General features: G+C 47.0%; 1 protein-coding gene across 1 annotated transcript in view; it reads right to left on the bottom strand.

Annotated features, from left to right (window-relative positions):
- CCNJL (cyclin J like) overlaps positions 1-24,144 on the bottom strand; it is a 124,480-nt gene that overhangs the window by 70,845 nt on the left and 29,491 nt on the right. Inside the window, exon 3 of the mRNA XM_069653898.1 lies at positions 16,425-16,635. Coding sequence (XP_069509999.1) covers positions 16,425-16,635 — 211 coding nt within the window. The remainder of the gene's footprint in view (positions 1-16,424; positions 16,636-24,144) is intronic.

Raw genomic sequence — 24,144 nt, 5'->3', positions numbered from 1 at the left:
CACCATCAACACTCCCTGCAGCTTGTGATGGCCTGCAACGTCACCGCACAACCAGAGACACTACCAGGTGGCATTGACCCCCGACAAACACTCAAGCAACAGAGAACACTGTTGCCCGAGTCTTTACCACTCACAACAATGTATTGCCCAAATGTACTCTTGCACAGCCTGCTCTGCCCATGCCTATTGTACCCGATATGTCCAAACGTACTCTTGTACAGCCTATAGTGCCCACAGCACCCAAAGAGAGTAGCCCTAGGCCTAGCCCCTCTTTGAAGGCCACACTAGCTGCTCCCCTCAGATGTGCCCTCATCAATGCCCGTTCCCTCCCAGCACACACACTTTATGTTCATGATCTCAGCGGTGACATGGACCTTTTAATGATTACTGAAAAGTGGCTCTCTGACTCATCTGGTCCAGCCCTCAGCCTGGCCATCCCACCAGGCTACAATATCTTTTGACAGGACCACCTACTCCAAAAAGGGGGAGGCGTAGCCTTGATAGCAAGAAAATCATATTGCCTTTAGACAGATGAAGGGGTTCTCAGCACCACCTGCTACTACCTCCCCCTCAAAGTCAGGGTCTCTGCCAACTGTACCATTGCACTCCATATCATCTACAGACTACCAAGCCCAGTGTTAGACTTTAAAAGAGACATTAATACATGCCCTCTCGGACAATCTAAAGAAAACCTCCCAATCCATTCTCCTACAAGACCTGAATCTGGGCTTCAACAACCCCAGCGATACCCAGGCAGCCTCCCTCAGCAAAGCACTATCCACACTAGGCTTCACTCAGGCCATCGAAGTACCTACCCATAGCAAAGGTCGCACCCTAAACTGGGTTGCCCACCATAACTGCTCAATCAGTATCACTGATGTCTCTCCTATCCCCCTGGTCAGAACACCACTCTATCTTGTTTGAAATCAAGGTCTCTAGGGACCAACTCAAACAAACCCCTCTGGTACGAGTGCCCAGCAACTAACTAAAGACAGGCTCACGCCCTACCTATCTGTACCGGCCCTCCAGGCCCCCAGCTCTAACGACCCAGCAATTCTTGCTGAAGCGTTTTACAACAATCATCTCTCAGGCAGTGGAAGCTATTGCACCTCTCACCCTGAAAAAGGCCAAACAAACTGAACGCCTGGTTTTCCAAGGATTTATACGACCTAAGAGCAAAGAAAAAGAACAGCGCTTTCCCACTGGAAAGCAGACCCCAATGACATCACCAAGTCTACCCTCAAAACCATATCAAAATCATTACAGCAAAAGGCTCTTCGTTCAACTCAAGAATAGCGAACGCTAAATCTGATACGAAGGACATTTTTGCCATCTTTAGGGAATTGGAAACTCACTAATTCCCCCCCCCACCCAACGCTCCACAAGGATGAAGAGTGGTGCAACCAAATCCAAACAGCCATGCTGGACAAACTTACCTTGCTCCAGAACAAAATCCTAGCCCATCAACAAGCCCTTAGTCACCAGATAACCCTGGCTCAGACTATGACCAGCAAGAACGCCCCATCCTTCGAGTTTACGGATATGAGCGAACAAGAGGTTATCGCTCTCCTGAATTCAATCAAACCATCCACCTGCAAGGGGGATGCCTGCCCAGCTCAACTTACTAAAGATTGTGCCTGCCCCCTTTCTCACTGCATTTTCATCAATGCATCCTTCCAAACAGGCCGCGTCCAGACTAGTCTCAAGGAAGGATGGGTGCGCCCTCTTAAAAAACCGACCTTAGACACAACTGCCCCAGGGAATTATAGACCTATCACACAGTCCCTTTTCTCCTAAAAATTCTAGACAAAGCAGCATACTTGCAAATCCAAAAGTTTACGGAAACTAACAAGGTGCTTGGTCTTGGGCAGTCAGGATTCCACCCCGGGCACGGCACTGAAACTGCTCTCAGACTTAAAAAAAATCAAATGGATGCCTTGAGAGATGCGGGCAAACCCGCAGTCCTTCTGCTCCTTGATTTATCAGCGGCATTCGACCTGGTGGATCCCAATACACTCTTGTCACCACCTCTCCACTGCCACTAACTTCTCCCCTACAGCCATAGCTTGGATCACCTTGTTTCTTCAGGAAAGGGTTATGAAACTCTTTTCAGACTCCGCCTGTGCCCACTCAAGCCTCATTAAATGTGGAGTCCCACAGGGATCCTGCATTTCCCCCACTCTCTATAACCTGTTCACCAGGCCACTGTTCCAGATCCTGGACTCCCTGGGCATCATATATACCAACCATGCTGATGACACAAAGGTCCTCATTCCGCTTACAGGTAACTACGAAGCCGATAAGGCTACCCTCGAGTCAATCTACTCCACAATTCAAACGTGGATGGAAGAAAACTGGTTATGCCTCAATGGGGATAAAACCGAGCTTCTGATAATTGAATCACCAGCCACAAGTAGGATAAACAATACAGCTCCTTTACTATTGACCACTCTTCAATCCCAGTACTGCAAACTGTAAAAACCCTGGGAGTCTACCTCGACTCGGACCGCTCAATGAAAAGGCAGGTCAATGCCATTGCCCCGACCTCTGCATACAATTCCAAACTCATCAATGCTGTAATACCATATCTCTCGAAGCCCAACTGTCTTACCATTGCAAGAGCAATAATCGGATCAAGATTAGACTATTGTAATGCCCTCTTCCTAGGGACTTCCAATAAAAACCTCCCCAGACTACAGACAGTCCAGAATAACGCCCTTAGGGCAGCCACTGGCATCTCCAAAAGGGAACACATCTCCGACACAAGAAAACAAGTCCATTGGCTCCCCATCAAAGAGAAGATAGCCTTTAAAGCCCTGGCCGTAAAACACACAAATGCTTCCACAACCAGGCACCACAATAACTGGTGCAACGGGGTTGTTAAGCAAGAACCCACGAGACCCACCAGAACAGCCTATGCTAACAGGATATCCGTTCCTAAAACCAGGAGAGCGCGAGCAGGAGGATCCAGCTTTCCAGTTCTGGCAGCAACACACTGGAATGCACTCCCTCCACACGCTAGGAACACACTATCTCACCTGGCATTCAGGAAACTAATCAAAACTCTGCTGTTCACCTGAGCCCTCCAGCAGCTTGCCCGACTGGTGATCGCTATAACCACCAGCTATTGCATTCTCCTGTACCAATTTCTCCACTTGTAACTAAGGCAACACTGTTTTTCCAGCTCAATGTAACCAAGAGCGAATTATATCTGCGTAACTAAGATAAATATGTGCATATAAGAATCTTTGCAACAGCGCCTCGATGCCTGCGGGCTGTTTGTGCGCTTTACAAATACAAATAAAAATAAATAAATCAATGGTTTAACCCACTGCCTGACACGGTAATCCCAGAGGTTACAGAAAGAGGCAACACAATTAATTTTTTTCATCAACAAGATGGATAACATAGGACAATAGACTGATCCTGCAAAAATCAGTCACCCACCATGTTCTAGAAAAACCAGTGGATTGGCTTCAGTCCACTCACATCTTGCGGACACCCTTGCACCATTTAGACCAACCATATACAAAGAGAACATCCTCCAAAAGGATATGAAGGGGGTCACAGTTCATCTGCACTCCTCCAAATAACAAACAAATCACTTGTGCAATCTCCAATAGCACATCTCGCCAACTGACTGATCACTAGCCTCCTATTAATTGGGAAAATCTTTGAGAAGACAGTTGCCAACCAATCTTTAAATTAACCAACAATGCCTGCTCTGCGCTTACCAATCTGGGTTCAAACCAAAATGGAGTAAACAGCCACCTAGGTCATAGAGGACTCTTCAAACCAAGGCCAAACTAGGCTGATGCCTCCTGGCACTACTCGAACGCTCTGCTTCGTCCGATATGGCTGACCACCTCACACTGAGCAGCATACCTCAGGTACAGAATGGGCTTCTCAGGCAAAGTGTTCATCTGTTTCCCCATCTTAACTCTCAGGCAGGTACTAAGCCAAACAGACAGACAACTTCATATCATCTGCAGAGGCCCCCGTCCCCCAAGGCTCAATACTCTCGCCAGTGATCATTAGTCTATACATGGAGTCTTAGTTCGACTTCTCAATGAACCCCCACACCCCATTCCAGCAACAGGGATAACACTCAATTATACTAAACGCCAGATGAGTCAGGACATCCCACACCCTAGAAACGGACTCACACCATCTAACCCCGTGTGAGAAATTCTTACCTAAAGCTCAATCCCACGAAGACAGAATATGTTCTTGCTTGGTCACCCATCTATACAGGATATCATTCAAGGTGGCTAAATGGCATGAACCTTTCCAGCATCACACCTCACCGGGCCAGGTCTGCCAAACCACTAGAGTTCAATATAGACAGCACCCTCTCCTTCCCACAACATTGGTACTAGCTAATACTCCTCTAGAAGATATGGTACTTCCTTGCACCAAGGACTTAAGAAGCACAGGCCCTGGTCATTTCCCACATTTAGGGCTCAAGTTGAGGAACCACGCAGGAGGGCACGTCTGTCGACTTTGAGAGGGCGGACACTGTCCTGCCTGTGTTTCAGAATTTAAATAAAATAATGAACAGGCTGCGGCCGAGTCACGAAACCTGGGCGAATCTTGCGTGCATTTATATTTAAGCAGCAAGGTAATATGAAGCTTGGCAAATGCTCTTTTGCGTGTTTTTTACCCCCAATCGGGAAAGACCAGCATGAATGAAATTATTTCACGTTGATACCCCATGGCGACCCTTCCCAAAGCTCGCCAAAGGACCCCACCCACTTTTGGGGGAGGGCAGGGGGAAAGAAAGGGGACTTGAGCCCTGCCCACATTCATGGGAAAACCCCCTCCTCGTCAGCATATCACCCCCACTTAGGGATAGCCAAACACGCCATAGTACGACACAACAGGAAAAAGAAATTAAAACCACATTTCTTCAGACATACCATCTCCTCATTGCAGCCAGAATACTTTAAGACTGTGCACATGTATATGGTTACCACAACGTGCATAACTAACTAGCTACAACTGTTATTCAGGTGGATCACACCCCTCCTGGAACCAAGACACTGCTGGGCTTTGGAGGGATTTGGCACACAAGAAAATTAGGAAAATGGCCTGCTGTTGCTGAACCCATGGTGACTGAACACCACCACGGTGGAAATCCAGACCATGAGAACGATCTTGCAGTTGCGGAAGGAACTAAAGACCTTACTGGTCAACCAATACGTACTTGCCACCTAGGCTCCTTGCATCACACCCCACCCCTATGGCCTAAAGATCTGATGCCATATTGTCACCACCCTCCCTCCCCTTACCTCATAGGTTACCCTCAATCACATGTCTATACAGTGCTCCGTTGGTTCCTTTCTGGGTTTGGCTATGTAAAACAGAAACAAATACGTGCTAGCCGTAAAGTTATCAAAGCCATCTTCATGGCCTGGTGTAACATGAGGCAAGTGCGTTGCGCTGGTAATAACCACAAATATATTAGTGTTTTTTTTTGTTTTATGTTCCGTAGCTTAATCAGAACATTCTTGGGACCAACTTTTTTCCCACAGGGAATGTATAAGCTGAAGCCGGCACTGACCGCCAGGGAAGGCTGCCGGGAAAGGCTGGGGCCCGTCTGTATCCATCATACTGGCACACCATGCTGCCTCTCCTCTACCCTGACCACCACGGAGTTGAGGGGCTTCTCTTTGCAGCATAATGACTTCTAACTATTGTGACCGGAGGCAGATTACATCCTTTGAAGATGGCCGCCACCATCACCTACAAACAGCACTGCTTCTGAATCAAACTCCTGATTGGGTAGCCCATAGCCTATTTCCCGGCCTCCCCAAAGCCAACAGGCGAAGCCGGCCGTCGGGAAAGACTGGGGCTCGTCTGTGCCTGGAAAGTAGCCCAATGTGCGCATCATCACCTCTATTAATACCTTACCAATCATGGGCCTTAAACTACTTCTCAAACCTGCCTGCCGCTATGCCTTCACCTATCCCACACCACCATTGTATGCCTAGGTGTGGCCTCAGATTACACATTTCCCACGATCCATAACTTACTGTAACGGCAGACCTTGTAAGAGCAATCAGCTTTGAAATACTAGGTCTCTTACTGACTTTAATAACGAATGCTGGCATTGCCGATGCAGCCCCCCTTTCATACAGGGGGAGGCTTTCCCGGTATGTGCTCGGCGACTACTACGTGCCTAATCTGAACCCAGAAAGTGGGGTAGGTCTTTAAACCTGCAGACATATGTTCCAGTTTTGTAAGTCACTGCAACCGATGTATAATCTACCTCTAACTGTAGAACGACCATGTCATTTGAAATATGTAACCTACTTGCACCAACAGTAACTAGCGCCTATATGCCTCAGGGCTTTGTGCGCGGCTATAAATGAAAAATTAAATATTAAATACAAAGTAAATATAATTTCCTATATAGTCGTATCAAAGAAGCTACATTTCCTTCGACTAAAGCAATTTTTTTGACTGTGTAAATGAAGCACCCTGGAATGACCTTCCCAGCAATGCCCCAAAGGGTATATAGCTGGAAGCCAAGATCTTCCGGGCACCACAGAAAGTCAGTATGTCCCTGGCATTCGGCTAAGCGCCGGCACAGTAACCCTGCCTGCAGCACCTGATCTGCAGACATGCCACCTGCGGTGTCTGTCCGGCATGCACAGCCTGTCGGGACCCCACTTGCCTAGAAGGCAAAAGTCACCCTGTCAGACACTCAGTGAATGACGTACACCAATCCCACCACTCTCACACAAGACTATTTTCAGCACTACATTTCAAAATGGCAAAGACCGCTAGTTTTGGTTCCTACAAAATAGTTAAATAAGAATACATGGAATAGGCTGGGGATCTTCTGTTCACAGCAAATACTGTTTGAAAGCATACCAAATGAGCCCCTACTAAATGGTTACTTGAGTGAGAACGCACATCTCTAACGGTCAATCTGTTAATAACAGTGGTATAAATACCACCCTTTTACAAGCCAAGAATGTCGGATTCCTGCTATTTGCCATACAAAATCATTTTCAAATACTCCCAGTTCAAAACCTTACCTGGAGCACCATTCATATACTAGACTCACCCATGTTTATTTCGCACTAGAATTACTCCTAGCAACTTCTTGTAAACGTTACTTCCCACGTGCTCAGGCTCATTCTATGACGTCACTACATTTCTAAAATTGGAAGGACCAACCCATCTTGAGGGGGCCTCAAATCCAAGGACAGGCATTGCCTGGAAAACGCTAGTGTCCTTAACTGCGATATTGGAGAATCTATTTCGCCATTTAGAGCGATGCTTTTGAGGGGGGGGGGGGATTGGGGGGAGGTGGAGGGGGTCAGTATTTCCCGCCCGCGTACCGTCATATCGGAGAGGTCTTTGGAGTGGCTCTCCTGCCTGCGGCAGGGCTCTTTCAAAAGGAGCGGGAGCCGGCATCGCACAGCGACAAAGATATGCAGCTATCACTCCCAGGAGATATAAAGAGGGGGGGGGGGAGAGAGTCTCTCCCACGGACCATGCAGCAGCCGTCATTTCCAGGACACAAAGAAATGCAGCCATTGCTCCCAAGGCATGCCTCTGCCCTGGACACAAAGGAAGGCAGGCCGCTTTCTCGCGTGCAGATGAACGGACAGCTCATGCCCTGCAGCCCAGGATTGACCTCGTGACCTCCGCCGACAGAAGAAGCCATCTTTATGCAAGAGGCCTCATCTCCGATGGCAGGAACGTTCACCCATTCACCCCACCCCTCCGGCACGAAGGCCCAAGGGCGGGAGTTGGGCCTCTACATTTAAGACTTCCAACAGCCTACCTCTGCTTCAGCATGTACTTACAGACGGACGCGGTTTGCGGAAAAAGCATGCTCAGGGCCATATTGACAACAAAAATAGGCATTGATGGCAAAAAATAAAAGCACAAGTGCTTAACTTCTGTAACCTACTTTTCACGCAGTAGTGCCAATATGTGCAAGTGTGTGCCCGCCCAACGGTGCATTTATTGCACGTTAGGCGATCAACACTGGTCAATATTAAATTAAATAGGCGATTAAAACGGTCGATGCAGGCTTTCGGGCACTGCCACCTTGGTCAATCCGAGCCATGACATTTGAAAGGTGGGAATTTCCATGCAAGTCTTTTATATGAAAAAGCTTGTCAAGCACACATTGAGGTGGTCTCTAGGTGCAGCAAAACAGGCACAGATAGATTCTGGGGGAAGCGATTACTCAGCAGAGGGTGACATTATTATTAGTATGCAAAAGGCTAGATATGCAAGAGAAGAGTCTCAAGTTGCTTAAACTAGACTAGTAGGCAATGCCAATGGGGCCAGGTAGAGGCTGAGTGCCAGAGTTGAAATCCATGCCTAGACCATTAACAGATTATCGTAAACCCCCTGCACCCGCACTGTAAAGCGCTTACAATAGTAGTAGGGAGCTCCATGGAACAGCCATAGGACACTCGCAATCCAGGGTGTGGCTAGTAAGGAGTAAGCGTTTATTCCTTCAGAAACAAGGTAGGAATGGATTTTTCTCATTGCAAGGATATGGGGTGAATCAAATCATAACAGTTAAACAACCGACCACAGAACATATCCAGATCTTGGGATGAAACCCAGGCAGATAGGCAAGATTGTGTGCAGTATCCTTTGGAAGACTACAACAACCTGGACCTCCGGGCAATAGGAACCCAACCTTTGGTATAAGTCTGTACTACACAGGTTGGTAGTGTAGCAGAGCAGCCAGGTGCATCTCAAAGAGGGGTCAATGTGAGCAGTAGGGTTGTAACAGTTTCACAGTGACAAGCACTTACACTCAAGGTTTCTTGATTAAACAATTATTAATTTAACAGTCAGTTATAGCCTTCTTCAGAAGGGAGCAAACAATTATAATACACACACTGTTTCTCTAAATCAGATGATACCCCATTGGGGATGGCACACAGACACAACCTACACCCTCAGGTGACTTATCACTGGTACCTTTAGGTGAGAGGTAGAAGAGTCTATTGAAGCCAGGACAGTCAACCTTAGTTGAACAAAGTCTAGGGGAGCAGACGATCTTCTTTGCAGGCAAGTGAAAGTCTTGCACAATGTTTGTAGAAATAAGATTCACTTGAAAGGCCACAAGCTGGGAGGCTTTTGAGGGGCAAAGCTGCAACCAACTGTGCAATGGCAACCAAGACAAAAGCCCCAACTGAGATCAAGTAAGGCTACACAAGAGGCAAGTCCTCTTCGGTTTACAGTACCTTTGGTTCACAGAAATGGTTCCAGCTGGCTTCCGTTCTTGTGTGGCTCTGCAAATCCCGCTGTTCCTGGGCCTCAGCCGTGGGGACAAGAGGGAGGACTTCTGAGGACTCCTGCAACACAATGGGAAGGTCGGCGGCAGAAAAGGTCAAACTTCAATTCAGCGGTACTTCACAGTTTCAGCTCTGCGCGTCTACAGCAAATTGCAACACCGCGTTCCCAGATACCACTTCAGACTTTCCTCACATCTGGGGTCCAGCACTCGGTTGAGGTGGCTCAGGCTTGGTCAGTCCAGCTTCAGGGAAGTCCGGAGGATCTTCCTGGCGCTCGGGTCCGATTTAAAAAGCAATACACTCATCTGGTGTTCCTCTCCAGCAGCAGTGAAGTACAGCTAGCTTTGAGAGGATGTCCAGACGAGTTCACTTTGGGGTGGATTGGTCTCACCAACCCAAGGGGAGAAGTCGTCCTTGAAGGGCTTCTCTAAACAAATTTGGAGCTTCAGCACAGCAGCAGGGCTTCACCGAGCAAACCAACTGTCCAGTAGTTGCAGCAGGCGTCTCTTACAAGTTCTTCTTCAGATTCCTTCGTCCAGCGGTCCACTTTCCCTTGCAAGCCAAAAAGCCTCGCCTTTTATGCAGGTTTCTCCATTAATTCCATCCTGTCAATCACACAGCAGGGTGGCTGTCCTCCAGGGACAGCCAGCCGGCCAATCACCTTTGGATGCATTCTGGTAATCAAGGGGATTAAGCACAGGGAGTTTCGGGCACCTCCCTTACTTCCTGCCCCTGCCAGATTCACTCATGAATCCTGCCAAAGACAAAATGAACAAAGGGACCAAACCTGGTTTGGAGCGCAGAGTAAATCTCAAGAAGGACCTTTCCAACAAGAAATGGCGAAAAAAAGAAGACGACCAGGGCCATTTTGACAAAACGGACACCCATGGGTGCCTTAATGCAGCTGCGAACGTAGCCCGCGGTAAAAACACACAATGGTAGTAAAATGTCAACCACTGCCACCAGCCATTAATTGTAGAAATAACAAAAATGTTACTTGAGAAACTAGACAAAAGGGGATACCAAGTAACCCCTCCAACACCCTATGGTAAGATAGTGTGTGTTGGGTTCGAGAAAGTTACAAATTGTAAGTAAAGTCAATTTCACCTCACTGCTCTTGGAATTCACAATGTAAAGATGATGCCTATGGAGTTTGTCAAACTCCAAAGTCACAAGAAACAGAGTCCAAATCACAGAAAAATACGCGAGACTGGTAAAAAGGTCTTGCTCTCTCCAGGTTAGAAATGAAAAGTCTGAAAGTCCAGCAAAAGTGCTGGGGGTCTCTAAGGGAGAAGACCTTTCCTTCCCAGAGCAGTAATTAAGTAGGCAATCGTGGAGGTCTGGCCAAGACTTTTAGACAAATATGACACCAGATTATTGTGACAAACATCCGAGGAGAGCAATGAAAATTACATCCTCAAAGAATGTGCCAGAAACCCACGGAAAGTAATTGGCGAATAAAGTGGCAGAGGGTAACGAGGGATGAAAACGAAGATATGTATGGGATAAAAAGCTCCTTATGAGTAACAATCCTTTTCCCCAAATGGTGTTGTACATAATACACCTTTTTGATTCTTACAAAACATCTGTAAAACGGTCTCATTAGTTTTGATTTGACCATATCCTCCTACCCACAGTGGATCTGGATGAAACAAAGAACATAAACAATGGAAAAAGACTCATGGACTCGGCAATGGAAAGACGATTAAAGAGGGGGTGGGGGGAAAGAAGGGTGAGCCGTGGGACAGACGGGGCCAACAGTAAAAATCCCAGGCTGCGTGTGCTGGACGGCCAGAGGAGACTATCTGGGCTGCCCAGCCAGAGTCCAGTGGCTGTGACCCATGCCAGACTGTCCCAGGCCGTGTATGCCAGAGGCAGCCAGGATGTAAGTGGAACATATGCTGTAGCCCACCCAGCCACCATCAGGCACCGAGCGGATGCAGATTAGAAAGAGGACGGGCCCTACATCAGGAAAATGCAGGCCGGGGAGCAGCGGCATCACCATAGCAACCAGGACATCACTAGAAGCTAGAATGCGCAGTGGGGCACATTGGTGGGACCATGTGGCGCACATGTTTGCCTCTGGTCTTCTTGCAGGAGTGGCAATGCAGCATGGGGCACTGCTTGAGATACCGAGATGGCACAGACAGCGCAGCAGTGACAGGGTGCCCAAATGGTGGATGGGGCGAGGAGCATTGGCTGGGGTGGGCCAGCCTCTGGGAGCCAGCAGCTAGGGACAGGTGCCACTCCCTATAACTGCCAGCAAATATAGGTGCAAAGGTACAGTCATGGTCTCGGGTATGACGGACTGCAGTAGTCACACCGTGTATATATAACATTTTAATGTAAATATGTCATAGGAATACATTGGGTGCCAAACAGTGTGTATATAACTATTTTGGGTAATGTTCGTATTTCAGCATTTTATTTTCTGGAAAGAGCCAAGAAGGGATACTCTAGCGGGAGGTAAGGAGAACTGGCAGCCTGCTATAGGCCACCCATGGGATGGGACCACCATTAGGGCCATCTCGTGTCTAGTGCCAGGGAGAGCATAAAGGTCTGGTCCATCAGTTCCACCTTCAGGGTCTATAATTGACCCCTTTTAGGGAGAGGGGGTTGACTGGGCAGATCCCTCAGAGGGAGAGGACGCCAGGGGAAGAAGGGGTTCAAGTATTAGAAGGTTTAGCGTTAACGTTTAATTGTTAATATAGGTTATATAGCTCTGTGTCGAATAAAAAATGGGTCCCCGCTGAAATCCCTTAAAGAATCCGACTTGGTGTCTGTCGATGACTGGGGAGAAGTCCATCAGTTTTCACGGCGGCCCCGACCTCGCAGCACTTGGCAGTGACGGACGTCATCGCCCGGACCAAACACACACACACATCATGACTGTGGTCGCTACAAGCACCGCCAGCTGAAACACATGCCTTCATATAGTTTTTCACATTATGAAATATCACAGGATTGATTAGTCACTGCACCTGGCATGTACAGGGAAAACAGGCGAATGGCACGTAGCTGTGATAAATAACACCACCAGCACACTCACAGATTGGGATGTACTGCAGGGAATTGTCATGGGAGAAAGTGTGCCATGGTTATGTCTCACGCCAGAAGGCCAGGTGGGGGTTTCTCGTGCATTACTCTGGGAAGGCAATCAAGGAGTAGCCATGAATCGCACTGGAAGGACTGGAGGGATGGGCAGGTATCACGCATGGATGAACTATAGGGTGGGATGCCCACGGTAAAGGTTACAATTGAGACGATTCAGTACACGCGCACAATATCTGGGTTTATTCGCCATGCTATCCACCTAGTAGAGCCCGTAATTATAGCCCACGCTCCTCTAGTTGCAATTTGTTGAAGCATAGACTGTTGCTAACCGTTTTATCACAGCCTTAATAATTGACAGAGGAAGCCACAACCTGATCAGGCACACATACAACAAATTACCATGGAATCAGCTATGTACGTATACTGCACCACTACGTCACATATTTTACATTACGCCTCAACACCTCTAACATCAGTATGCAGTGAAGACCTAGAACAATTCAGGCACATTGAACACATGCGAGTCTCTAGCACTCATGCCATCTCCAGACTCCTCTCCAAACCCATCCACATGCCTGACATCATGGGTTGCTCTCTACCAGAGCCTGGCCAGCCCTGCTAAACCTTATTTGGCCAAATGCACACGCATTCTAATCTTACACTGTGACCCCCCCCCACACATCCCCTCCCAAACACTCTGGACTTCCGAGCACTTTCCCACCACCAGCGCATTGAGACTATAATAATGGTAAAAGGCGCTATAAGTAACTATACTATAACTTAATGGATTACAATGTATTTATTTGAACATATTTTGTTTATTAATGCAACAAATCATGCTACCTCCTGCCAATTATTATGGTACTTATGGAGCGCCGACCTAGCTTTGAGAAGCAAAAGAGCGCTTTACAGAGGTATACAACAGGACAGATGCAGACCGGAGTGCTTTTCACATCAAAAGAACAGATATACAGCGGGGGTGGGGGCTAGAATACAGAAGAGCACAGATGAGGGGCACAGATGTACAGGGGGCAGGGAGGAGAAGGGCACAGCGTCTAGCGAGTCAGGTGGCACCTGGCGGTATGAGGGGGGGGGGGGCTACGTGATAGCCTGGGCGTTCAGGAGGAAAGACTACTTGAAGGTGGGCCTCAAATTCTTTTCTGACTTGTAGTAACGTGGGGCGAGTCTGATGCGGACGGGGAGTGGCGGATGTCAAGTGTGCACGTGTCCTGGCTTCTGATGGTGTGCTGTCCGCTGGAGATGCTGAGTGTCTCTGCGAGGTAGCTGGGTGACTTGAGGGCGACTACCTTACAGATGATGCAAGACTTGAAGGCAACTTGTGCATGCAGTGGGACCCAGGGAAGGTCGATGAGGGCCGGGGTGATCTGCGTAGAACCTTGAGATGTGCGGCCATGTGTAGGACACTTTTCAGGGTCTCAAGGGAGGACTTGGGGGGGGGGGGGGGGGGGTATGGCCCCCATCCAGGTGGGATAGGACAAGTGCTTGAATGATGGATCGAAAGCTGTCAGGAGGGCGGAAGGGCTGGATTTTCCAACAGGACAGAGAACTGATACCAAGCGTTCTGAGGTTTCTTAGCTATGTGTGTCTTGAAGGAGGCGCTTCTCAATGTGTCACCTGAGGGACTTGGTGCAGATGGGGAGCTCAGGTGTGAAGCCCTCAGGGTTCATGATTGAGACCATTGTTATCCAGGTCTGTGTATCTGGGTGATCAATGTACTCCTCGCCAACAACACTGATCACTTAAAAAAAAGAAAAATAAGGGAGTACCCCACATTTACTGCGTCTTTTTAAAATTCTTATATACAAGGAACCTTACTTTGAAAATTCTTCCTACCCTAGTTCCTACCCGATTTCGATAATCTCCTCTTGTAAAACACCTGTGTGTAATGCTCAAACTGCAATCCTGATCTAAGATGTACATTTTGGGCATTAGAGAAGGGAATCAGTTGGGAAGGCACAGTCCTCTGAATATTTAAATCGAAGTAGCAATAGCAGTTACAAGCCCACTATTTTGATGAATAAACAGTCTCAGTGTTTGGTTTACAGATCACTGACTTTCTCATGCTCCTAGTAACTATCCTCCTATAGGCCTTCACTCTAGTGCCAGAGAAACTAAAATTAACAGAGAAGTAAAATCTTAATGACATCTACATCAACTTTCACCCAAGATACGCCATGTACACCCCCCCCCTCTCCACGTGTTGGACGACATTCTTACTTGGGCAGAGGAGGGTGTTCTCGCTGCTTGTTATCTTGGCAGCTTTCAAATCCGTGGATCACAATCTCCTTTTGGATAAATTGACCACAGTGACGCATGTCACTTTTAAGGCATTTAACGGTTTTCAATCTTTCTGGAAGACATACATTTTTGGGCCCTATTCTTCCTTCTCCCTTGCTCGACAGTGTCCTCTTGATTTTATATATATTTACTTGTGCCTACATTTGTGCACAGATGAGACAATCTGTGCATAATCTATTTGAGGATATTTTGCCTCAATGACGATTTTGGAGCCCTTCCTTGGTTCTTAGGTTTTGGAAAGAGTAAGTTAACGGCTTCTGAGGAGAAGTCTTAAGCTGAATGTCTCCAAAACAGGGGGGTCCTCCTTGGCAAAGGAAAAGTTCAGCAATTTTTGTGACTTAGCCCTACATTTGTTGACAAATCTAGCAACCTACTGAGAGTCAGAACCCAGCATGAATAGAGGTGAAAGCAGTCAGACAGCTTTTTTTAATTTTATTTTTAAAACACCACCTTCGCAGAGCTCTTTCTCCAACTCCCATGGATCGCCAGCCTATGGTATCAAGTTCCATTATTAATGTAAAACTTCACTGTGCCAACTCCCTATATAAAGGCTGTCAGCTTATCAAGTCCATCATTTTCAGAGCAAGCATCCACAACACCGGAATCCACAAAATTTCTAGCCTGAAATAAGTGTACCTCTTGACTGGCTGCCACTTTAATAACGATTGCTCAGACCTCTTAAAAACTCAGTTATCTCCCTGCAAAAAAATAAAAAATAAAAATCCACCTGCAGATTTTAAAAAGGCAAGAAGTTTTACCTTTCAAAAAGGTCCAAGATTACAGAATTCTCTCCCAGCTTCAATTTGACAGATACCCAATCTTCTCACTTTAAAAAGCAGGGAAACAACCATTTTATCTAACAAGATAATGTCATGTAACCCCATGTAAGATTTTTTTTTTAAAGGAGGCTTGAAGTCAGCCGAATTGAATACTCTGATCCTAGGGGAAAAGAAAAAAAAAGAAAAAGAAGAGGGCATTGTCTACTTAAGGTATTTTAGAGTCAATGTGGGGTAGCCAGTTCATAACACCTAAAAAGGTGTTGGCCAGCCTGACCAGACATCCTAGTTTTGCTAGAATGTGGTTGTCTGCCGCCTAAAGATTTTTAATTTGAAAACCATGTCCTGGTTTGAAGGAGATGACCTTCAGTGGCTGGACTGACAGCGGATTTTTAGAAAACAAGATAGTTAATTTGTTACACAAAACATTTTTGATTTTGAACACTTGAAACCATCCCTGGGTGGGGTTGAACCACCAACCATTCAGTAAACAGCCATAGCGCTAAATCATTGTGTCACAGACTTCAGACAGGCCTGAATAAATAAATAAAAAGCTCTTTTGTGATTAGAATGCATAGTCTCACATGTAAATAGCAAGTTTATCTACAGGGTTAAAGCTTGGATTAACATTCCTCCCACACACCCGTTTAAAAGGTCAATTAAAGTGTAGTTTTCGCAGTCACTGTCAAAAGTTAGTCCTACTTTTATTTTCAAAATCTGGTCACGGTATCTTTAGCCCAATTCCAGGGAGAGGCGAAATTGAAGTGCATATTGATAGTCTTTTATTAGGTCATTGGATGCTAGTCTAATAGGGAAGAAGTTTTAAAGAGCAAATACATTATTTAGTGGATGAACACAGGAGATGTATGCAGCACCCCTAAACACATCACACATAAAGGAAAGCATGCCTTTACAAAGAAGCAACAATGTTTTGTCCATGTTGGAAGCGACCATTGCGATGAGGATGCATGTGATCTCCATGGTTGTCACTTACTTGCGAGGAGTAAGCAGGAAAGCGCAATGACATACAGCTCCCTGATGGCCACGTCATAGTGATCCATGAAAAGGTCCAGCAGATAGACTGCAAGATGACGCGCTGTGGGACAGAGCTGGTAGCGGTTGCAGAGAATAGCCAAGAGGTCAGCAAAGTATCGCCGCAAGCCGATCTGTGGCGAATGTGCATGGTACGTGGGAAGCTTCAGCTCCTGTAAAGGGAGAAGACAAAACACATGAGGATGCACACCAACAGAACACGTACTTGCCAACCTACTGTTCAAGTCAGTATTGAGCTACATCAAAAACCTGACAAGACAGCAGCTGTAATGTAAAGGCATGTCAATAGGAGCATCAGCAGCATTTCATCAAAACATTTTTTGTAAAAAAAATAAAGAAATGAACACCACAGACACCTAAAACACTAACTAAAGCCAGGTGTTATGTTTTGGAAATCGGAACACTCAGTGTACACATCATTGAGATATCAGCGCCTATTTAATAATGGGTCTGTTGCTTTTCTTATTGGACTGAAAAACCGCCTGCCTCGGCACAACATTCCATTGGATGTGTTAATCTTGAATAACATCGGAAATACTATCCTACACCAAAGAGCCCGTTTACCAATGAGCTAACTGGGACGAACAACCACTGCAGGCTTCGTCGGGGGAGAAGCATTATCTGTGAAGAATGTGGCTTGGAAAAACGAGGGTTGGGTGAGGACGTGTCTGAAACTTGGGTAGAAAAGAAATTAAAAAGCTAGCGATTGGACAGAAAACCCCCGCCTGCCATCCCTGCCCCCATTACACTGCATCACCAGCAGCATCCCTCGCTTCTAAAACTTGCACCCAGCATTAGTGGCAGCCGTGCAATCAGACTTCACTGCACAGCTACATTACAGGCGGCAGACACAGCTCAATGACTTCCCTTCTAAATTGCCTCAATGCCCCTATCCACCCCAGAATCCCTAGATACCGGAAATCAGTGTGTATTTCTCCCTTTCGGACAAACTCTTTAATAATAATAATTCCTCCTCCTTCTCCTCGCAAATATGAAAGTCTGGTCAAAACAAGTTCTTCCCTGTTCGTCCAAAACCATCAAGGACCACATTGACACCCTTGCTCCTGCCCTGGCTGACTTCTGCAACCACTCCTCGGCACTGGAGCCTTCCCCACCCCACCCCCGAAGCACTTTGTGCACCCTGTTCTCAAGAACCTCTCAGCCTAACTATCACCCGATCTCCATCACTCTTTCCTGGGCAAACTCCTGGAAAAGCTGGCCATCTCCAATCTTCACACTGAATCTGTTGGTGGTCTCCATGACAATCAGTCCGGTTTCAGAGCAGCCAGAAGTATGGACACTGCTCACCTGAACATCCGTGAAGACCTGCTCTCTAACCTGGATTCTAATATCCCCTATGTCCTCATCTTACTCATTCTCTCTTCTGCCTTGGACACGGTCAACCATGCCATCCTGCTCAATCGTGTGATGATCTGGGTATCACTGATCAGGCCCTGGCCTGGCTGACCTGGTTCCTCTCTGATCAACCCTCCCAGCTCCAACTTCGGTCCGTCCTTTCCTGTATCTCACTCTCTACCTGTGGTGTTCCCCAGGGGTCGGACCGCTCTCCCTGGCTGTTCAACCAAGGCACCTCTCGCCCACCGCATTGCCACTCTCTGCTCCAACTTTCAGTGCTATGCGAATGACTCCGCTCGTTTTCAGACTCCCCTCTGCCACCTCTTCTCTTTCTCTCATCTCTGACTGTGTCTGCTATCCACGAGTGGTGTGCCCACCAACAATCTCTGACTGTATGCCAGTAAGATGGAGATTCTCGTCATCGGCACACCTGCACCCTCCTTTCCAGTCACTCGCTGGCCAGCCTCCCTTGGCCCTCTTCCTGCTCCCACCTGTGAGGCTAAGAACCTCAGAGTCATCTTTGACTCCACACTCTCCTTCTCTCCTCACATCTGACGTCTCTAAGAAGTCACACTACCAGCTGCACCCCCAAAGAGGTATTCTTCCGTTCCTCTCCTTCCCCCAGAAGATCACTGTCTCTAGAGCTTTGGTTCTCTCTAGGCTGGACTACTGCAACAGCCTCTTTCTAAATCTGCCTGCTTCTACTCTGCGCCTTCTGCAACTCATCCAGAACAGGACTGCAAGACTTGTCCTTGGCCTCAAGCCCAAGGATTGTAGCTCTCCAGCACTGAAATCTCTGCATTGGCTCCCAGTGGCTGCAAGGTATTGTCAGGCATTCTGGGGCCTGGGTCCTCAATACCTCCAACTCTCTCTTCGTAAATACCTCCCTACTCAAGCTCTTCACTCCTCCAACTCCCACAGGGTCAGTCGTTTCTCCAAGCAACGAGTTGGTGGTAGATCTCTTTCTTCGGCTGGGGCCTCCCTCTGGAACAGCCTCCCTGCCTCTCTGAAACAAGGAGACCCATCTCCGGTTCTGGAAGCACCTCAAGACCTTCCTCTTTTCTTCTGCCTTCTCTCTTCCTCTCCCCTGCTGATTTCCTGTCTGATACTGCACTGGCTAGCCTGAGTAATCAGGCCCAGGCCCCATACCCACCCAGTTGCACCCGCGCACTGCCTCCCGGCAACCCTTGCACTTGGGTCTGTATCTGTAACCCTACAGTCCCCCTACCTGCACTTTTGGACACCTGCTGTCTGCACTTACCCTTGCACCTGCCACCTGCTGACCGCACTTCTCGTTATTGTTTTGATCCATGTACAGCACTACCCGCTCCACTTTCCCCTGGCACTTTTCCCCTTCCCCTGCACGTCTCAATGTCACTTGGCGGCATCAGGTAATCATTATCCCCACCAATAATATAGCCATATATATGGTCTTGGGTTAAGGACATAGGCGATATTAGTGGGGCTAATGTATGGGGTTATTGGGACCGGGGGGTTGCAGGGGTGTCCCCCGCAGGTTCCATGGCTTAATATCACTGCAAAAATATGGCAATATTAACACATGGAACCCATTTGGTCTAGTAAGATCGTTGTCTCGGTCCTCCCTCTGTTCCCTTGCCTCGTCGGACCTTGAAACGCTTGTGTATAGGCACGTTACAAAAGCCATATCATATCACTACCAGTAGTGAGTGGTTGGTCCTCACTCCTGATCTCACTCCCTTCCACATCACATACAACGAACAACTATTGGCAATACGTGTTGTGTCCCTTTTGTTTTATACTACGCCCATCAACACCCAATAACAAATGGAGTTGTTGGAAAGCTGGGGATACATGGTCCTAGCTTCCAGAGCAGGCCAGCAACAAGATTTTAAAATTGCCGATCTAAACTGATTACACAGCAATAATCTAAAACTAGGTGATATCAGGCCTTTCACGATCACGATTGGAGCCCTCAGAATTATTTTCAGAGAAGCTGAAGTTTGGGGGGAGGGTAACTTGGCCAACAGCTGACATTCAAGGTTAAGAAGACCTTTATATACAACTCTCAGGTTCTTCAGAAACAGCCCCAGCAAGGTGCATGGGCCAATACATATCAGCCGAAAATCAGGAGGCCAAAGATTATGCTTTTCCAAAAGGGCAAGATGACCTCGCTTCATCCAAATTAAGTTTTCAGAAGTTGAAAAGCCTGCTTTAGCAGCATCATCTGGTCCAATTATAATTGGTGTATTATCCACATACATGGAAAAACACTGACTGCTGCAGTACTTCACAAGTCAGTGGAAACAATTATTTTTCAGGGAAGGTTTTTGGAGCAGGTACTCAGTCTTGTCTTGCTCGTCTGTCCCCACTACTTCCCAATGCTCTTCCAAGAGTTTACCCTTGGATGCCTTGCCTTCAGACTCTCCTGCACATTGGTCGGTCTCTCTGGTATCTGGGGTTGTTCTTCGCAAGCTCCCCAAGCATCTACAGAAGGCCTTTCCTCCATTAAGGTTGCAACTGGTCTCCTTGTCAAGTCTCTCGTAGGCTTTGTGGGATCTCAGGATCCTCACTCATCAGGTACATGACTTACCACACCTCTCACTGGGGTGTGTGGTGCTGGCCAGATTGGAAATGTCACAACAGAAGGTGAAGTAGGAATTAAAGGCTGCATGCAGAATGTGACCTAATCTACAAGTATTTGCCCCATTCTGTAACTACAACCCCCTAAGCCTGCATATGGACCAGCATATGGCTTTTCTATATTTCACAACTGGGGGGTTAGATTTATGCATGGACGAGAACAGCTGCTTTAGTTGTCCACAAGGTAAGTGTTAAGGAAGGGAGGATTCTGGGCTATTGGCCTTCACGATGCAGGGGGTAAAAAAATGCGCAGCAAGCACAGCATTCACATCTTGCTGTATACAACACTCAACCAGTACCCCTGCCCTTCTAAACATGGTCTCATATCATGCATATTTATTTCAGAATGGTACCCCCTACTTACTTGTTGGCACTGCACAACACCATACTGTTGGACATTGTCTTTGGCCCGAGAATGTATGTCTTTAAGGTGTGCTTTATCATTACTTATGCTGCCATGCAAGATGTTACAGACTTCAAAAGCATTTAATGGGCATGTAGCAGTTTTCAAAATGAGGTATTAAGCCTGTAGTTCACGTAATGACCCGTATTGTAATGGAGTTCAACAGTCAGCCTACATAGGTAGTGTTCCAGTCCGGAACCATGCCTGCATAGTCCGATTCACAGAACTTGCACTTCAGATCATAAAGTGTAAACCGTGTTTTTATTTTGTTCGAAATCTGTTTAATCTGTTCCATGTGACCGATTCTGTTGCACATAATTTGAAGGTACACAATGTGAACACTGATGAGTAGTTAGTGCATGCATACTTTCATGTTCTTTGATATCAATCTATGTATTCAGAGTCAATGAATAAAATTGACCCACACAATATCCCTTGTGTGTCCACATTTATAAAGATGAATGCGTTTTCCTGTATCTTAAGGCAAAATATATAGAGTTAAGCTTCTAGGATTTCGTGGTATTACAAAGAACATTTTCCCTTTTAGTTATGCATTCTTAATTTTTTGATTTACTCACTGTTATACATTGTGACATTGTTTGGATACTACTACGGATGTTGGGAGTCCACTTACGTAAAGCGATAACGTTAGAATTAAAAGATAACGTAACATTTATGTGATGCAGACTTGACAGCTTGAAAATGATCTAAACTGGGCCTGGTCTTTATGGGGCCGACAAACTCCTGCCTTGACATGAAAATACAATTACACAAACTATTGGTATTGCCAATGTTTCCAATTCTTGTTCAGTGAATGCTTGCTTCACTTTGGGAAGTGCAGCTAAACCATTTGTGAGATTTGACATTTTTTCTCTCTCCAGATTTTAGTTTAGGGAACCACATTTGCTATAGACTGGTTTAGGTTAAAGTTAAATCAGAGTATGGGTATATGTGGATCTGGCCTAGGTATCAATGGGCTGCTAGAGAATTCAGGGGCAGACACTTCTTGTTTCTTTACGCAACCCATATGAACATATGCATATCTGGTTGAGGTTTAGATATTTCAAGGCTCAGCGTAATTGGTAATGCAAATTAGTTGAAACAACTACCAGAGGTCAGCATCATCCTAGATATTGTGTTTAAATGAAAACATGTAATCAAGGTCTGTGAGAATAGGTATCCTTTTAAATTAAAGGAGCCAATAAAGGTTTTACAAACATAAAATAGGTTGTGCCATTTATTTATTGTTCACTTGTTAGGCACCTATACAGCAAGTAAATACTTTTTTAAAGTGCCCACAGGGCAAAGGGGAGGAACAAAGTGTGAAACAATGTTATTTAAACAGTGGGGGGCGAGGGGAAAAAAGAAAAACTTACTATGCCTTGAATAACCAGAACGTGCAAGTGCAGCAAGGAAGGGGGGTGGGGGGTGGGGGCAGGGGGAACGCTAAAGTGTCCGGTCAGTGCATAGTAGAAGTGCATGGTGAGGAAAGTGCTACACGGCCAGGGGCCACAATGTCTAAGAGCGAGCCTCCAAGGCGGAGAGAGTGCAAGGGCAAGTGCTGAGGGTAGACAGGAACTGGGATGATTAGGTGTGGGAGGTCAGGGACCAGAGGATGCATGAGGGCCCAGGACACCAATCACAGCAGCTGTGAAAATGAGCAGAGACGGGACGAAAGAGGTAAAGAGGAAAGTCTTTAGGAGCTTCCTGAATTTAAGTAAGGTCAGCTCAAGGCGCAGAGAGAGAGAGAGAGAGAGAGAGAGAGAGGGAGGCTGTTCCATAGGAGGAAGCAGCAGAGGAGAGCGACCAACCATCTACTTTTGGTTTAGCAAAATGCTTTACACATAGTTGGTGCCAGAGAAACAGAGGTCTAAAAGGAGACTAGTGAGATAAAGTTGAAGATAGTTTGGTCCCAGTGCCCAGACAGCCTTGTGGATGATGGCGGGCTTTGAATTTAATCCGCGCAGCAACCGGGAGCCAGTGAAGACTTTAGTGCAGGAGAGACGCGGTCCCTGGACATAAGGCCAAGGACAAGTTTCACTGCCCTATTCTGAATAAACTGGAGAGGTTGCAGAGTGGAAGAAAGTAGATTCAGGACGAGGTTATTGCAATAGTGAAGCCTAGGAAGAACCAGAGCTCGGGTAACATGGAGCCTCTGGGGGAAGTGAGAAAAGGAAGAATTGCCTTGCGAAGGAAGAGCAGAAAGTGGGACTTCTTGGCAATGTCCTGAGTGTGAGAGGAAGGAGTCGAAGAGGACTCCAAGGTTTCTGGCTTCAGAGGAAGGAGAAGGTCCGCGCCCAGGGAGGAAGGCCAGAGTGAGGGTGAGAAGGAGGGAACAGGGCTCCCAATGGGAAGGATCTCAGTTTTACAGGCGTTGAGGTAGAGATAGTTGGCAGTGCACCAGGACTGGGTGGCAGATAGGAAGGTGCAAAAATGTCAGGCAGTTTGAGACAGTTTTGTCTCATCAGCATAACACTGGAAGTTGGGGGGAGAAAGAAGAGGAGATGAGGCGAGCAAGCAGAGCAAGGTAGATGTTAAAGAGCCAAGGGGAGAGTATAGAGCCCTGGGGGACACCACAGGTGGAGAAGGAAGTAGGGGAGGAGAAGGAGCCCAGGAAGACCTGAGACGTGCGGTCAGTTAGGAAGGATGTCAGCCATTCCAGTGCCTGGTCCGAGATACCAAGGGTATCGTCGAGCTGTTGTATGAGGATGGACTGGTTGACCATGTTAAAGGCAGAGGTGAGACTGAGTAGGACAAGTACAGCCAGGGAGTTGGAGTCAAGAGATGCGAGCAGTTCTTCACGGGTGTTAATTACAGTGCCTCTGTATGCTCGGTTTGCTAGTTGAGTTGGGGCACGGCCAGCTTCTCCAGCAGTTTCCCCAGGAAGGGGGTGATGCAAATAGGGTGGTAGATGGATGGACAGGTTGGGTCTGCTGAAGGTTTTTTTTTTTTTTTAGGAGGGGCGCAAAAGGGACTGTGGGGTCAAGAGAGCCAATGTTGTCCTTGATGAGCAAGAGGAAACTGTTTAGAGGAGACCTTCACGGAGCGGACAACTATATATGTATATATATTCTCTCTCTCTCTATAGGAACCAAGGGAGTCAAAGTGGAGTGGGATGGGTGAGAAGCAAGGGCGTCCAGGATGTCCTAAGTTTGTGGAGAAGTGAGTGGCCAGTGCATTTGAGAGAGCCTGGGAAGGGGAGGAGGAGACTGCGAAAAGGCTGGCTAGTTCCCTGCAGATCTTGAAAAGTTAATCCGTGAAATCTGTGCCTGTATGCAGG

The sequence above is a fragment of the Ambystoma mexicanum genome, chromosome 3q (assembly GCF_040938575.1).
Source record: "Ambystoma mexicanum isolate Mex_15411 chromosome 3q, UKY_AmexF1_1, whole genome shotgun sequence".
NCBI classification, from domain to species: domain Eukaryota; kingdom Metazoa; phylum Chordata; class Amphibia; order Caudata; family Ambystomatidae; genus Ambystoma; species Ambystoma mexicanum.
The sequence above is the reverse complement of the archived record's forward strand: the minus strand, read 5'-3'. Positions and strand labels throughout refer to the sequence as shown.